Source organism: Coturnix japonica, chromosome 2 (assembly GCF_054131305.1).
Source record: "Coturnix japonica strain WE chromosome 2, WE-NBRP24, whole genome shotgun sequence".
Lineage (NCBI taxonomy): Eukaryota > Metazoa > Chordata > Aves > Galliformes > Phasianidae > Coturnix > Coturnix japonica.
In genome coordinates, this window is record NC_140664.1 from 32192425 (window position 1) to 32209277 (window position 16853).

At 38.7% G+C, this 16853-nt stretch overlaps 1 protein-coding gene across 3 annotated transcripts; it reads left to right on the forward strand.

Moving 5' to 3' along the window:
• Nucleotides 1-793: 793 nt before the first annotated feature.
• On the forward strand, nt 794-15726 carry TTPA (alpha tocopherol transfer protein). 3 transcript variants are annotated; one of them, XM_015855743.3, is made up of 5 exons: nt 794-1042; nt 8006-8159; nt 9294-9487; nt 12002-12112; nt 13017-15726. In XM_015855743.3, exons 1-5 carry the CDS (start codon nt 848-850, stop codon nt 13194-13196), a joined length of 834 nt encoding a protein of 277 aa, XP_015711229.1. In that variant the 5' UTR covers nt 794-847; the 3' UTR covers nt 13197-15726. The 3 variants fall into 3 exon arrangements, with proteins under 3 accessions (XP_015711229.1, XP_085395637.1, XP_085395636.1); XM_085539511.1 differs by lacking the exon at nt 794-1042 and adding an exon at nt 1159-1327; XM_085539510.1 differs by lacking the exon at nt 794-1042 and adding an exon at nt 3031-3091.
• Nucleotides 15727-16853: the final 1127 nt, after the last annotated feature.

Here is a 16853-nt window from a genome sequence, read left to right on the forward strand (position 1 = left end):
AAGGCATTGAGGCCCTGGAGCATGAATGGAGAAGGACAACAAATCTCCAAAGGCTCTGGAGTACAAGTCTTTTGGGGAGCGGCTGAGGGAGCTGGGGCTGATGAGCCTTGAGGAGAATCAAGGGAGACCTCATCACTCTCTACAACTGCCTGAAAGGAGGATGAGATGAGGTGTGTGTTAGTCTCCCAGGTAAAATGAGAGGGAATGGCCTCAAGTTCCACCAAAGGATGTTCAGGTTGGATATGAGGACAAAAATTCTTCTCAGAAAGAGTGGTGAAGCATTGGAACAGACTGCCCAAAGAGTTGGTGGAATCACCATCCCTGGAGGTGTTCAAGAAATGGTGTAAATGTGGCACTGAGGGACATGGGTAGTGGAAATGGTGGTGATGGGTCAAAGGTTGGACTAGATGATCTTAGTGGTCATCCAACCTTGATGTTTCTGTGATTCCTGCTAGTAATTGGGTGCTCCAAGATTTTATTCTTCCCTTAGAGACAGCATCAGGTGGGTGGTGCAGGCACTCAACACCCAGGGACACCATCAGAAGGTGGTATCCCATGTCACCCCTTGGGGACAGGGATGGGGCGATAAGCAATAAAATAAAAGAAATATAACACACAACAGGAGGTGTGTTAAAGGCTAAAAATCTAAACGCTGGTGAAGTACATAAACATTTTGAAATACAATAACATAAAAAAAGATTAACTTGGTAGGCGGCAAGGCCAACCGGACCAGCTGGGACCGCCCGTTTTTCCTCCCTTCCCCGCCCAGGAGGGTGCGGAGGGGTTAAGCCCCGCCGGGGGCGGAGGCAGCCGGGCCGGGCTGTGTTTTGCCGCTCGGTGGCTCTTGATGGGGCTGGGGGCAGGCATGGCGCAGCGGCTGAACGAGCTGCCCGATCACTCGGCACGGGTACGCGGGGCCGTGGCCGAGCTGCGGCGGCGGGCGGAGGCAGAACCCGGGCAGCGCTGGCCGCAGCAGCTCAGCGACGCCTTCCTGGTGAGGTTCCTGCGAGCCCGAGACTTCAACCTGGATCTGGCCTGGAGGGTAAGAGGGAAGCGGGAGCCCTCGGGACACCGGGGTGCTTGTTTCAGCTGCCAGGACCCTGGGTGAGCTCGGAAATGGAGATGTGGGTGGGCAGTGTTGCTCCTGGGGGTGTTGGGAGCCCTCTGCGGGCATGCGAGTGGGTGAAGTATGCTGCCAGGTGGGTCAAGCAGGGCATTTGGGCTATAGCGCGTTGTTCATCATGCACACCTGCAGAGCAAGGCCACGGAGACATCGCAAGGCTGCTAACTTGGTGCGAACCCACTGGCAAAGATTCTGGTACCTGCGGTAAGGTCACAGCTCAGCTAACAGCATCCTTCCAAGGGCATCCTTACCTTGCTTTCCTTGCTCAGGCCATTAGTAACTCATATGACTCTGAGTTTTGCTGCAGGTTTCTGCCTGTGAAATTTCTCTTAGAGTTTGGTAATTTACCAGGCTTTGGTGAGTTTTATTCCGTTCCTATCTGTTGTATGGCTTGTTGCCATAAAACATTGCGTGCCTGTTTTCTGCAGTCAGAAGTACAGGTTGTTATCATTTCTTTTTTGCAAGAAAGATTAATAACCACTAATTCATCTCAGCAGAAAGTATTTCCAAATCTTTCTAGGTTAAAAGCTTGTGCCAACTGGAAGCTGTGTTTTAATGGAACTTGATGCTGTTGATATAACATTGCCCAACACAGTTCACCTTTCATTTTCTGCTTTTGTACGCTCTCGGTCTTCCAAGTTCAGCTTTGTGTGTCAGCATAACTGAAGACTGTTTGCATGTAAATATATTGCATCATCAGGGTGGTAAAAAAGAATGATGCTCATAATAGTAACTAGCTTTAATTCTATCTGATGTTCTTTTCCTATGACTCCTGAGGTTTGTGTGACGGCTTTAAATCTCAGCAGAATAATGAGCAAGTCAAGACAGATTCCTTTGGCTATTCACGCATCTTACTGTTGCTTTAAGTTTGTGACATGGCTTATATCAGATGTAGTAGCAATTGTAGGACTGTGCCTTTCTTTTCTTTTTTTCCCCCTGTCCTTTACTGCTATGTTCCAAAAAGTAGATGATCCACTCTCCAGCTTGTGTTGCAGCCCTGGAAATTGATAATCCTGTAGATATGGCAATGGCACTCAAGAGTTTGGCCCATAGTTTTCTGCAGTTTCTTGTGATTAGTTGTTAGATGTGCTGTAGGTTGGACTGCATGGACTGGGAGGAAAGTCAGGCTGGATGTTAGGAAGATTCTTCACCAGTGTGTGGCCAGACCCTGTAACAGGCTCCTCAGGGCAGTGGTCTTGGTGCCAGACTGATGGAGTTCAAGGAGTGTTTGGACAAAGGCCTCAGACATAGGGTTTGATTTTGTGTGGTCCGTTGTGGATCCAGGTGATCTTTGTGGGTCCCTTCTGTGATTCTGTGACTAGTCTTTAAAAGTGTGGTGTCTAAGCCAGGTTTAGAGATGGAGTCTACAGAGCAGTGTATTTTCATTTCTTACACTCTGTGTGAATCAGCTCTCTAGGGCTGGGGCCCTACTGTGGAAGAATCAAGGCATTTTAGAATCTCTTTGGAATTTCTGGGTCTGTATTTATTGCTAACTCTAAAATGCTTGTTTGGATACTTCTGTGTTCTAAGAGTTTTCAGTGTTCAGGAAAGTCATGTGTTGAATCTCTCCACCTCAGATTTCTTTTGTTTACATAATGTTCTGCATGTCAGCTGACATTGATTTCTAGCTCTTTGGAAACAGTGTGGGAAGAAGACAATAAATAAATAAATAGAGGAATGTGTTTATCTGCAATCAGTGTATTCTAGAAGAGTCCAAGAGGATTACTGTGCAAAAGTCTGTGGTGACTGTAAAAAAAAAAAAAAGATTCATTGAACCCAAATGAGACCTCATGGGATGAGGTTATGTTTTTGTATCATCCTGGACAGTGCCCTCCTGTCTTCTGTCTTAGATGGTAGGTGACCCTCCCCACCTGAGTACATATCCCCTCTCAGCTCAGAGTCCAGTCTGGTGCAACCTGATTTTCCCCATCTGGAAAATGGCACTACTGCATGGTACTTGTAGAACAGGTAAGTGATGATCCTACTTGTAGAACAGGTAAGGGATGATCAGAGTCTGTGGCTCAGCAGTGCCTGTGACCAAAAGAATGGAAGATTTCTCCACCATCCTTCTTACTATGGGCTTATACTTAGCCTTATATATGAATTATGAGTTTGGTTACTGACCAAACTCTTTCATGATGCATGCCAGGTTAATATGTAACTCATATTATTGGCCTCCTAGGAGTTTGTTTATCAACTTTTGGAAATCTTCCAGAAAATAATCAGTTAGATGGTGATTCCATTTCGGAATCATATCGTGGAACAGAAATCTTTTACATTTTTCTTCTAGCAATTCCAGTCTTGCTTTAAAGTACTAAACTATTTCTACATATCATCGTTAGAAAAAAATCCACCACTGAAGTAGCTAGTTGGAACTGAAGAACTCAAAGAACTGGAATGTGTATGTTTTGAAGCCAATGATATATTTAAGTAAGCTCAGCAGCAGACTGTTCTTGCAGTAGAAGAAAATTATTTTCCTGCATTTTGGATCACAGGAAAGGTTTGTACAAATTCCTTACCTTTGAAAGTGGCTGGAAAGGAATGCGGGAGCCCTGATCACTTAAGTACAGACTCCTGGAAGAAGAGGTGAAATTAAGCAAATGTTTTCTACTATAGGATTTCAAATGCGTGAATGTTATCAGTGAGAATGTGTGTAATCCTTAAAACCTTTGTGAAATCCTGTCAGAGATTTGTCTTTGGGAGTGTGCGGAAGGTCCTTTGTCATGGGCTAACAACAACTGTGAAATAACATATAAAGACCTAAATATGCCAGTAAGACATTTTCCTGTCCAGTGAAACAGCCCTGTCAGGGCTTACATCCCCCAAAAAATACCACTGAGGAGGAATGGTGTTGTATTGTTGCAGCCTCTTTCACTTGTGCCTTTGCAATCCCTGTGAGAGATAAAAGCATGGATCGGATGTTAATACTGCAAAAGTTTCAAGCTGAGAAGCAGTGCTCTGGGTCACCATTAATTGAGTTAAAGCAATGGGTTTAGTCCTTTTTAATGTGCCAGCTGTGTGGGCATGTTTGGCTTTCTTGCTGTGTTCAAAACTGCTGTTGCTTGGATTCAGTAGTGGTATGTGAAATACAGAGAAATAGCAGCCCCTCTCCTGTACTGTCTTGTAGTTGAAGTGGATGATACTATAGGGCAAAGAATGAATGTTTAAATTCAGTAAAAATGCAACAATGAAACACCAGCATCAAGGTGTGAGTATGTGTGTATACACAAAAACTTAGTTCTGTCTTGCACCTTTGTTAATATGGTTATCAATCAGGAAAAATAATTGGTTTTCATGTAGATGTACATCAGTTTTTATAACAAACATTGTTTTCTAGTGCAAGTACTGAGTTCACTTTCATTTGTTTTATATCACGTGAGATGTGTATTAATCAATAACATCTCTGACGTTAAGAATCTGGAACTATCTTCTAAGACCTGGGGAGAAATCTCTTGATGCTTAACTCCAGACAATGGAGTTTTTCATCCAGCTTTGCTCATCAAGTTATTTCGTGTCTGTTTTCAGATGCTTAACAGATATTTAAGTGTACACAGGTAATTATATAGAGCTGTTTTTTCTTGTAAATGTATGAGTCATTTTGATTGTAATGAGTGCTCCCCTTTCTCCTGATTATATTACATTTACATTCTGTACTCAGGCTGCTTATTATGAACAAAACTGACACTTTCCTTTGCTATCTTAACTAAAAACAGAACAAAACAAAACCCCCATTGTCCTATGTTTTAAATATTCCATATAAATTCCTGTATTTAAGCAATGTTCTTCTAGGAATTTTTAAAATAAACTAAAACTGTAAAATCCACTGTTAATTTTTGTATTCGGTTATGTTTAAGAATTGCTCATATAAGTGGCTCTGTATGACTTGAGAATGTCCAGCAGCTGAGAAAGTGGCTGTTCACAGAAAATGTCTCCAAATTAGCTGTGAATGTTATGGAAAGTTATCTAATGCTGACCTTTATTTCAGAACTGAATCATCATTTCAGGTAATTAGGCCGAATAGTTTTTGACGTGAGAACTATTCACTTGAGCACTTTGTGGCTTTCTGGAAAAGGGAAGAATGTGTGGAGCTTAGATGTGTCTGTGTAAAAAGTATCATGCTTAGAGGGTGTCATAAGTGCTCTAACTGTGTTTATTCAATCATGGGCAGTCAGTAGGTAATTTATGTTTTTTTAAGTATTCTTATTGTGTTGAAGGCTGTGAACACTATTCCCTTCCTACTCAGGTCTAGAAATAGAGGGTTTGATGTTTCTGTCTAGGGAAGTGTTAATGTTTATGAAAAGAAGAAACTAACTGAAAGCTGAGATTATTCAGGGGATTGAATGAACCTATATTTATTCTCATCTTGATTTCGGCAAGCAGCTCTTCAAACAACTGCTTAAAATATTAATATGATTGTTAAGTTGGTTCATTGTGATGGGGTGCACCTGATGTTAGAAGGGACAAACTATGAAGCAGCAGATATTTGGATAGCACTCTTGTGGTTGTTTGTGTGGTTGTTTTTTTGTTTTTTTTTTTTGCTGCTGTTTAACTGTCTGTTTTGGAAAGATGAAGATAAATAACACAGTATGTAAACAGTGCTGTCTGGTTGGCACAGTGTTTGGGATTGTTCCACAGTGCCCTTTGTAAGGAGTCAAATTCCAGCAGAGTGAGATAATTGTAGTACCTCTTCTGGCCTATCTTTGCAATCAGTGAATTTCTATTCCACAGATTAACTCGGTTTCCTTCACTTCCTGCTCTGTTTGTTTACGTTAGCTTAATTTTATGAGGTCAAAAGACTTTTAGTGAAATACGTTAGCAGTTAAGTGTTTCTGTTTACAGTGTACAGTCTAGAGTAAGGCTTTTATCAGCTGGCTTATTTCCAAGTCAGATGGGATTCTGGTATGGCAGATGGACCGTCCCAGTTTTGTGTCTACAAGTACATACTTACAGGCAATGTTTCTAGAAATTATACAGTTAATTGCTGATCATTGCACCATCTACTTGTAAGTAAATTATTTTAACAAACAACATAATGGCAGTTTTGTCTAAGAATACTCTTAAGCTGAGGAAGAATTGTATGTTTGTATGAAACAATATAAGAAATTTGAAAATAAAGAGTTAGAAATTATTACTAATGTTAATTGTGTAGCATGAACAAGTTATGAGGTATGCGACGGTAAATCTTAGGTTTAGCATTACCCGCCTGGACGCCTACGTGTGCAACCTGGTGCAGAAATCCTTCTTTGGTGAGAGGTTGGACTCGATGATCTCTGGAGTTCCCTTCCAACCCCTGTGATTTTGTGATTAACCAACATAGTTGATACATTCCAAGGGATGAATTTGGTATCCACTGAGGTTACTTCCAGCCATTCTCTCTACGAAGAAAATGATCATTGCATACATATGGGAAGTTTGAGGGTTTTATTAAAGGTTTTATTAATTGGAGCTGACAGTTCTTTTAATTGTAGTGCTTCTGTTACGGAATGTGGTATAATTTAGAAATCAGTAAATATGAATTAACAGAAATAAAGGAGAGTTGGCTGATGTTTTCATTTCTGTGACCGTATTTAATTTGTGAAACTATACTGAGGATCAGATTGCTTTTAATATTGGATGTAACAGTTTGAAAGAGTAGCCTGTCTATTCTACCTTTAAGATTTTAAACCTTTGATTTTCTTTTCTTGTGGTACAAAGTACTGAAAAATTCTGATTCACTTAGCTCCTTTGAAAATGATAGGAGTCCAAACTGTAGTTTTCTAGGACATTTGAATAGAAAATACAAGCTTTGATAGTCAGAGCTACCCCTCTGTCCTCCAAGCTCAGTGCTGGATGGCTTAGCATGAGCGGTAGAGCAGAGGGAGATGGTAACTGGTGAATAGAAGACAATCTTGCATAGATTCCTACTTACCTATTCAGAATGTCATAAATAACTTCAGTTGCAGATCATTGCTACTCCTTTTCTCCACCACCAGTTAACTTCTTAATTTTAAAAGATAAACTGTAATTAGAGTTTGGAACTACCACGTCAATGATTTAATTTTTAATGATCCATCTCTACCTACAATAACATCTCGCAATATTATCTGTAATTCTGCTAGCTAGATGTCTCCTCAGAAAGAAACTCCTTTAATTGACTGTTCCTTAAGAGTTAGACCATTCCGATTCAACATACAGTCCTCCCCATCCTTCATTAGTGCTAGCATATGTTGATTCCTTCCAGCCTTAGGAATGAGGGCAGTTGTGTTCGTGACAATGGACACAATCTCTCTTTTAGTAAAACAGGTTAACATTATTTCCATTCTGAGGGAGGAAAATTGCCTAATAGATAATGGGAGTGAAGGATTACACGCCTTACACATTATACGCTTGTATTTTGCCTTATCTAAGGAGTAGGAGGGACTTTGAAAATGTGCTTCAGATATGCTGATGACCATATGTATGTCAAATGGTAAAATGAAATCATTATCAACTGTACATATTTTCCAAGTTTTCCAAAATTTGAAGGAATCCTATGAGTTATTAATCTGAATAATCCTAAATGTAACCTGAGAACTCTGTTCTATTATTATATTTTTAATGCTTTGAAAGTTGAAACCACTGGTGATTTCTGTATAGCCCAGTTTTCTTTTCTGACACAAAGTAGGATCTGCATTCCATTAATGAGCTGATGATTCTAAGTACATAACAACTCACTGATTTGATCAAGTATAGCAGCCTTCTGCTTCTCTGAGCAATTTGCTTTGAATACACAATGAAATGACAACTAATTTAATGAATTAAACCTCTGGCTGTGACCACATATTGAAACTGTGGTTTTATCTGTGTTTTTTTTTTTAAATGTAATACCTGATGGATATCTGACACGCTTATTTTCTTTTCCAGTTACTGAAGAACTACCAGAAGTGGAGAATGGAATGCCCAGAAATAAGTGCAGACTTGCAGCCATTTTCTGTCCTTGGTCTATTGCGTGCTAACTATCTTGGAGTCTTGAGATCAAGAGACCCGTCTGGAAGCAAAGTCCTAATATACAGAATTGGTGAGTGATGATATTTCTTGGACCCATTTCATACGTGGTTCTTGTACTAATTCTTTTTGTTTGGTTGTTTGTAAATTATCACAATTTCAGCAGCAAAATAGAAGTATCTAATGGGTGTAACACCAGGAGTTGATAAAATGGAATGTAATATGAGAATCTCTTAACTAGAAAGATAGTAATTGTTCTCCACTATTACAAATACATTTGGGTTAACATAAATGTATTTATTGAGCAGTAATAGTTATACCATTTGATTCATAACTAGTATGTCTAAAGTTATGCATTCTTTTCTGAAGTTTGTCTGTTAAGTAAAATTCTTGTTTGCATAAAAAAACTCTAAAGCTTACAATATGTTACAATAGGTTTCAAGTTTCCAAACAGTAATTTTGTTTCCATGGGAATTATAAAATGTATGTTCTGACTGTGGTGGAGATGCAGTACAGAGGGGAGAAAGAGTAGAAAAAACATATACACCTTGTCATGTACCAACATTTAGCTTAGATGCAGATGTGTTCATTGAGTTTTCACCATTCAGATGTAGCTGATGAACCCTGTATAAATTATGCCCCAAATACCTTGTTTGTTTTGATGTATGTACTATGTACTCCCTAAAGTCCTAAAAATAATAATTTAAAAATCACATTGCCATATTTTTTGTGGTTATTTTGGAAAGAGAAATGATTTTTGCCAGCTTTCAAATAATTGTTTTAATATTGGCTGGTTTAGTAAAGTGAAATGCTTTTCTTTGCAAAGCTGTGCTTTCTGATTGTGCCCAACGTGAAGGCTCATCCCATGCAATTCTTTGCTCAGGTCTCAAGAAAGCAAATGGAATTCACTGAGGCTTGGCAGTATTACTGTACTGAAGCAAAATCATGTGGATTGATGATATGTGGTTTCCTTCTGGAGTTCCTGCAGCGCATTGCCAATGATTAGCCCCTTTGAGCTATACCATGTTTTCCTTTGGTTTCTGCTAATGGGATTGGTATTGTCTTAAGATGTTTGTGGCAAAACCTTGTACTGTAGGCTATTGTTGTAGGTGCAATGTATTACTTATCCCAAGAAGCAGTAGGAAGTGAAAGTACAGATGTGTGCCGTACGTTTGTGGTAATGCAGTGCGATGTACTTAACCCTCAGGACAATGGGATCCCACGTCATTTACGGCATACGATGTGTTTCGTGTGAGTCTGATCACATCTGAACTCATTGTAAAGGAGATTGAGACTCAGAGGAATGGAGTCAAGACTATCTTTGATCTTCAAGGGTGGCGATTTGCTCATGCATTTCAAATCAGTCCAGCAGTGGCCAAGAAAATTGCTGCTGTGCTCACAGTAAGTAAAACATACTGCTTTATGCTGCTTCATTGTTGTAATGAATTTTTCTTCCATCTTAAGTTATGGTAGTTTTTCCTTCTATAGCCCTTTTTAGAGGTCATACAGTTTGAAAGAACTAAATCATATATCCACAAAAAGTCAGATAACTCCTGCATATGTTATGCTCAGTTTGACTTAAAGCCTGTTGTTGTATAGCAGCAAATGCCCTTTAACCTCTGATGTCTTATTAAAATTCCACTGACTTGTTACAATGCAAGAATTTCTTAAGCAGATAAAGCCTACTTCTGTAAGGATCTGTTCAAAGATTTTTTTTTCTTTTCCTTGAGACTTAGAGAAGATGAAAAACAGGGTGTTCTAAGTTCAGTTCAGGCCAAGTGGTTACTACTTGTCAGCAAGTATAGATGATAGTGCCAAGACCATCCATCTGTTCCCAACAGCATGTGGCATTTGTTTTGCTTGTGTTCCCCAATAACGAGTTATTTTGTGCAACTCATTGTTATCTCACCTCTAAGACTTTTTCCTTTCTGTCAAATTGAGTTGAATTTTGCCAATCAATTTGTACAAAAAGTGAGGAAAGAGACAGAGAATTGGCAGGCAGGTTACGCTTTTGTCATATTATCCTACCTTCCTTCAGAAGTTAAACTGAAAATCAGTAATGATAAACTGTTAACCTATGATGTAGAAATAAGCTAGGGAGATTATCTCTCACTCTGGTTTGGCAAGGTTTATATCTGAGGGTAATTCAGAGCGTAGTCAGCAAGCTGATAGCATCAGAATTTCATCAGCTCTTCTTGATCCCTGCTGTAGAACTTCAAGGAAACCAATGAGTATTTCAGTTTTTTGTTTGTTTGTTTGTTGGTTTTTTTTTGTTTGTTTTTTGTTTGTTTTTTTTTTCATCTAGAATAAAAAAAATACTGATGTTTATATGATCCTGGGCCAATTCCATGAGAACAACAGTTGAGAGAATGTTTCTGCTTATTTCTGAGGTAGTAAACAAGTTGTTAGTAATTTTATAACTCTGAAATTGAGAGTAGAAAGGAAATAGAATAGGATTTGCAATTAAATCTGAAGGTTTCAATCCATTACCTCAAATGAGGATATTCTTTGAATAAAATGATTCCATCTTGTTACGGGTTTGTTGTATGTTTTTCAAGCTTCTAAATGTTTCTTATAGCAATTGAAAAAAAGACAGAAAAAAAAAGAAAGATTGCATTTCAAATGCTGTTTTCTTAGATGAGGAATAAGCTCAATTGATTTGTCTTCCTTTTTATTTTCTTTCTTTTTTGGATCCTTTTCATCATTCTAGGTGTGGGTTTGTATGTTTCATCTAGAGCTTGTTTTTAGTGTTGATCAATATGCTTCTAAGTAAAAATTTAGGAACCTTGGTTTTTACCCTATGTTTTTCTTGTGAAATGTGTCTTTATTGCAGATTGCTATCTTGTGTGGAGAAACACATTAAAAGAAAGGGAATAAATGTAAAACAGAATAGAAAGTATAGTAACATCAGTAGGTGACATCGTATCAGTTACCTTGAGGCAAAACCGAATCCTTCTGTGAAGGATTAGGCTTTAAACAAATGATAATAATGTGCAGTAAACCTTAAATCTGACAGAATTAAGGTCTTTATCATACATTAACATCTAATAGGATTTGCACTTAAGAAATATGTGTGAGTTTTTTTCTTATCCATAGAAGACTGTTACGATATAGCCATTTTTATAAACACCAGTTGCAGCATAGTAGTATCAGGTGGGATTTAACAGGAGTTATTCTTCCCCATTGCATAATACTGTCTTTATACACTGTCATTATTTCCTTGCAGGTCGAGAAGTTGTGGGACCTCTATATGAAACTCAAACCCAACTAGTAGTATTTTAAATTATGAAGGCGTATAGGAGATACAACTTTTATTATAGGGTTTAACCCTGTCTATAGCAGGGGGATTGGAACTGGATGATTTTAAAGGTCCCTTCCAACCCAAATCATTCTATGACTATAACAATAAACTTTCTGTAAAGCTGAACTTCAGGCTTGGGCAAATTCACTAATTTTAAGACTCCTTACTTAAATAAATATAATTTATTTAACTTACAAATATAAACCACTGAATTTGCTGTTTTTATATCTCTCTCTATATATATATCTCTGGGCTGTGGGAGTTGCCAGTAAAAACAGATGTCTAGATAGCTTTTTTGGTAAAGGAGCAGCAGGATCTTTGCTATGAAGAACTGTACTTCAGAATAAAAGCTGAGGCAAAGCTTGGTGTGTATTTTTTGTGTGCAATTTGTTGTTGTTTTTATAGTCAGCCTTTCCTTGTTATTTTTTCCCCTACTAATGAGAAGAACAAAATGTGTTTTCCTAATCAGTGTAAACTAAGTGTATTCCACAGTGCAAGAATTAGCAAGGCCAGGAGGAATACCTGTGGCCTTAGGTAGTTTCAGACTTGTCCTTCATGAGAGAATCTTTTCAATAATTTCTTTTTCTCATGCTGTTTTTCATGTATCTTGACAGGATTCCTTTCCACTAAAAGTTCGAGGTATCCACTTGATTAATGAGCCTTTGTTGTTCCACCCAGTCTTCGCTCTAATTAAGCCTTTTCTCACTGAAAAAATAAAGCAGCGGGTGAGTGCACACAAACATTTATTTCTACCACAAAACCCCTAAACAAATGTCTGCAACACTTCCCTTAGGATCTGAACTTTGAAGAGGATAAATCATTGTTTTAGTACTCTACTGCCCTCTGTAATCTAGCTGTAAAACATCTGCAGTTATCAATAACGTAGGAGTTGCTGTTGTCACTACTCTAAAATATACTCTAATGGAGGGTTAAATAACTTGCTTAAGATCACACAGCATATCTTCCACAGAATTAGCGAGAAATAGGCCCCAGATCTCTAGGCACTTGTCTACAAATGACTGTGAGAAATTGTCAACTAATGGTGTTAATAATCAGAAAATTCTAGTCAAATGTTAGTAAGAAACCTATAAAAGTTTTTGACCAAAAGCAATATGAAGAAGGCTTCAAGTTAGCTCTAATAAAGCAGGAAAATAGCAACCAAAACTACAGAATTAAAAGGTTAAGCTGGAGGAGAGCAGTCCGGGATCTAATTTAATTTGAACTGAATTATGTGGACTGTAATGTGAGTCTGTAATGTAAGTACAGATTCTTCAGAATGTCTCCTTTGGCACCTGTTTGAACCTACATACCTTGTACGTAATGTTGTCTTCAAATGTGCTTAGCAGGACCAGATAGTAATGGCCAGGTGCTGAACACTACATGACACACGTCAGGACAAGACCAAGCCCCAGCCCCCCTGGTACAGATTATTTTAGCTATATTGGTGCAGTGAGTTTTGGACTTAAAATGTACTTTCTGCCTTACTGAAGGAGCTCACTGTGAACATATTAGTGTTTAGTGCAGCCAATCCAGAGACTTAAGTGCTTGTATTGCATTTATTTGCTCTCTGTTTTTACTCAAGAGTCAAGCATTCATACTGAAGTAAATGCTTCTCACATTTTGTTTTAGGTGTATATGCATGGAAGTAACTACTTGCAGAGTCTGACTGAACATTTTCCAGTCAGCATTCTCCCACAGGAATATGGGGGGCAAGGAGGTTCCTTTGAAGAGCTAGCCAAGGAATGGACTGACTTCATAATGGCATCTGCAGATTATCTCCAGAGCATTTCTCTGGTTGCCCGTGAATAACCTTTTGAGAGTATTTTATCAATTCCTGAAGACTGGAAGTGGAAATAAATTTGATATGAAATCTTTCTTGTAAACTTGAAATCATAGTAAATTAAATCAGAATGTCTATTCAGAGCAGAATTACATTGACTGCACTTTTATACTAACTGGAGTATATCAATATGTATGTCCAAGGAGACTAATGATTTCTATGTTTGTAACTGGTAAAGCTGCATGCCAGTAGTTTTACATTGTATATCAGATATTGTTACAGCTCCTGTTAGATCTTGGAAGACAACTTATTAATTAATGCAGTCCGGAATCCTTATGCTTAGTTATTTTATCTTGGTTGTCAAGATGATAAGATACAAAGCCAAGTAATTACAGTAGAACAGAATACAGATGGGGTAGACTAGATGCAGAAGTATGAATACAGGCCTAATTTACAAGTAGGGGGCTGCTTTTCTAATTGATTCTCAGGGAAATGGCTGTTTTGTAAGTTTGTGCTGCTAAGATCACACAGTCAAATAATGAATTAGTCATCACTACTGAAACATTTGTTATCTTTATGCTGCTTGTGCAATTTCCCTTTTTGTGCTAATTGACACAGTAATCTGGTAGCTTCATGGGGAAGATGAGGAAAATGCCATGTACGTATTCAAAGGAGAGTGTGAATCAGGAGGAAATGGTAAGAGAGGAAAAAATGTTGATTTTCTTTCTTCAAAGAGATGTTGTCTGCAGATAAGCTATAAGCAACTCAGTAATGCGAACTCTTAATTTCTGTTGTACATTGCTGCGGAGGTCAACAGCTCTTTACTGGCTGCAGTATCTGTCTTGAAGGGTGAAGTGTATTATTCTTCATGGATTGAGAACTTAGAAATACCTGCTGTGTGGTTTAAGGGTGCTTTGGACCTTAGCCTAGGAGATGTCTAGGAGATTTTTATTTTCAGAAAAGTGATCTTGCCAGCCTGTGTAGTGTTGGACACTGGAAGAATTTGTTATTAATTTCTGTTGAGTCCTCTTTTGTATTTCTGTAATGAAAAAAAGCGATCTATACTTACAGAGAATAGATTTTTAAAGGGACACAATTCATGTATAAATGCTGTATGTGTATAAAGTGCTGCATGTATTACACAGCAGTATCATCCTACATTCCTCAGGATTTAATAATCTAAAGCGGTAATTTATTTTTCACTGTTCCTGGTTTTTTGTTTTGTTTTTAAAATTTCTATTAATACACCAACTGCTGGAATTTGTATACTCGGTTTTTATCAGTTTTATAACAAGCCAGAGAAAGTTCATGTAAGTTTTAAACATTTAGCATTCCATCTAAATGTTCACCATAAGAGTGTATTTTTCAGGTGGCTAGAAATGCTAACTTCTGTTATCTTAAAACATGTAGGACATTGGGATGTTGTATTAATAAATGGTTAGGGGAGAGAAAAGAGAGTATCCTATGAAATCAGAAACATTTTACTTTATCGTTGATACTTCATTATTGCAAAAGCCAGCAGAAGCTATTATTTTATTAGCGTGTGTAACAACTGTGAAAGGCCTACACAGTATGTGTTGGTCCGAGTTTCCTTTGCTGCCTAAGTTCAATGTCAGATAGAAGATTCCTTCAAAACTGACCAGAGTTTTCCTTTTTCTGTTCTCTTATTTCCTCAAGTGCATTCTCTTTCTTTTCTTTCAGGATATTTTGATGCAGAGTCTAAATTCGAATAAGTATTTTTCATATATTCATATATTTCATATCCTACTTTTTATCTGATTGAACTATTTTGTGATATGAAAAAAGCTCTTTAAATAGTTCTGTCGAGGTGATTATTTTTTATAAGAAAATAAGTAGTCAGTCATTTGGCAATTCTTCAGGTGTATAACTCAAGTTCCAAGTCATTTATGAGATAGAGAACTGAAGCTATTGCACTAACATTAAGCCCTCTGTTTTAATCCTTGAATGTACACCGTGTAAAGGAACAAACCGTGTTTCTGTGAACAGGTTACTGTGAAACCCATCTCTTATCATTGCAGTTTTATCTAACAGAAATTAAATTCCTTTATTTGATTGTTTACATAGAGAAAAAGATGTGTGGCTTTTATCTTCATTTGAACTATACTATCTCTATGAAGTCCTAAATATGGTCAAAAAATATCCTGAACCTACTATTAAATGGTAACATGTATATGTAGTGCAATAGAGCACTGGGTGCAGTAAATTTTTCATGAACTGTTAATTATTTTTAATGTTTACATGTTAAGTAGAACTTAGAAACTCTGGATGAGGAACAACTGTCACTGCTGCTAATGACATAAAATAATCAGGAGATGTGTGTAAAAAAAGGGAAAGTGTGATGTGTGGAGATAGGTCAACTGCAAAGTAAACTTGCTCGTGCCTTACTCTTCTCTAACAAGACTAGGAGTGCCTTTAAAAAATAAACTTGCTGTTAAACGCTGCTACTGCCTATAAGTGTGATTTAATGCACCTTTTAATTCTTTTATTTTATTTTTTTACATGTTAACATAATTATATTAATAAACCTTTTCTAGTTCATCCAGTCTCCTCTGTTTTTAAGAGCTTTAGTTACTTTTCAGTGACACAGGAATTACTTTCACTAAGTGCTACCTATTTCTGACTCCTGCTGGTGATACCACAGTGTAATAGAAAGACTTGGGTTGGAAGGGTCTCACAGACCATACAGTTCTGACCCACCACCACGGATAGGAGGGTTGCCACCACCAGCTCAAGCTGCTGAGGGCCCATCCAACCTGGCCTTCAACGCCTGCAGGAGTGGGGCATTCACAGCTTCTCAGGATGGCCCATGCCAGCACCTCACTGCCCTCTGTAAAACATTTTCCCCAGACATCCAATCTAAATATTCCCTCTAGTTTAAACCTGTTCTTCCTTGTCCTGTCACTATCAAACCATGTAAAAAGTCAGTCTCCCTCCTGCTTATATGCTCCCTTTATGTACCGGAAGGCTGCAGTGATGTCTTTCTTGCAGCCTTCTCCACGCTGAAGAAGCCCAGCTCCATCAGCCTGTTGTAGAAGAGGTGTTCCAGTCCACTCCTTAGCTTCATGGCCCTCCTCCGGGCCCATTTCAACATTTTCACACTTTTTGTGTGTTGGGGACCCCATGGTCAGAGAATCACAAAATCACAGAATGACCCGGGTTGGAAGGGACCTCAAGGATCACGTAGTTCCAACCCCCCTGCCTGGCAGGGCCACCAAACATACACCTTTACTAGATCAGGTTGCCCAGGGCCCCGTCCAACCTGGTCTTGAACACCTCCAAGGACGGGGCATCCACAACCTCCCTGGGCAGCCTGTTCCAGGGCCTAACCACTCTCTTAGTAAAGAACTTCCCCCTAACATCCAACCTAAATCTTCCCTCTTTTAACTTAAAACCATTTCCCTTAGTCCTGCTATTGTCAGCCCTTTCAAAGAGTTTACTCCCCTCCTGGGAGTAAGTTCCCTTCAGGTATTGAAAGGCTGCAATGAGGTCACCCCACAACCTTCTCTAGGCTGAACAAACCCAACTTCCTCAGCCTGTCCTCATAGGGGAGGTGCTCCAGCCCCCTGATCATCTTCGTGGCCCTCCTCTGGACCCTTCCCAAAATCTCCATGTCTTTTTTGTACTGAGGGCTCCACACCTGGACACAGTACTCCAGATGGGGCCTC

Bases quoted from the DNA above. Each gene is read 5' to 3' on its own strand.
- TTPA (XM_015855743.3), top strand. From the start codon at position 848: ATGGGGCTGGGGGCAGGCATGGCGCAGCGGCTGAACGAGCTGCCCGAT. The intron at 1,043-8,005 runs GTAAGAGGGAAG...TTTCTTTTCCAG, and splicing joins ACCTGGATCTGGCCTGGAGG to TTACTGAAGAACTACCAGAA. The intron at 9,488-12,001 runs GTAAGTAAAACA...GTATCTTGACAG, and splicing joins AAATTGCTGCTGTGCTCACA to GATTCCTTTCCACTAAAAGT.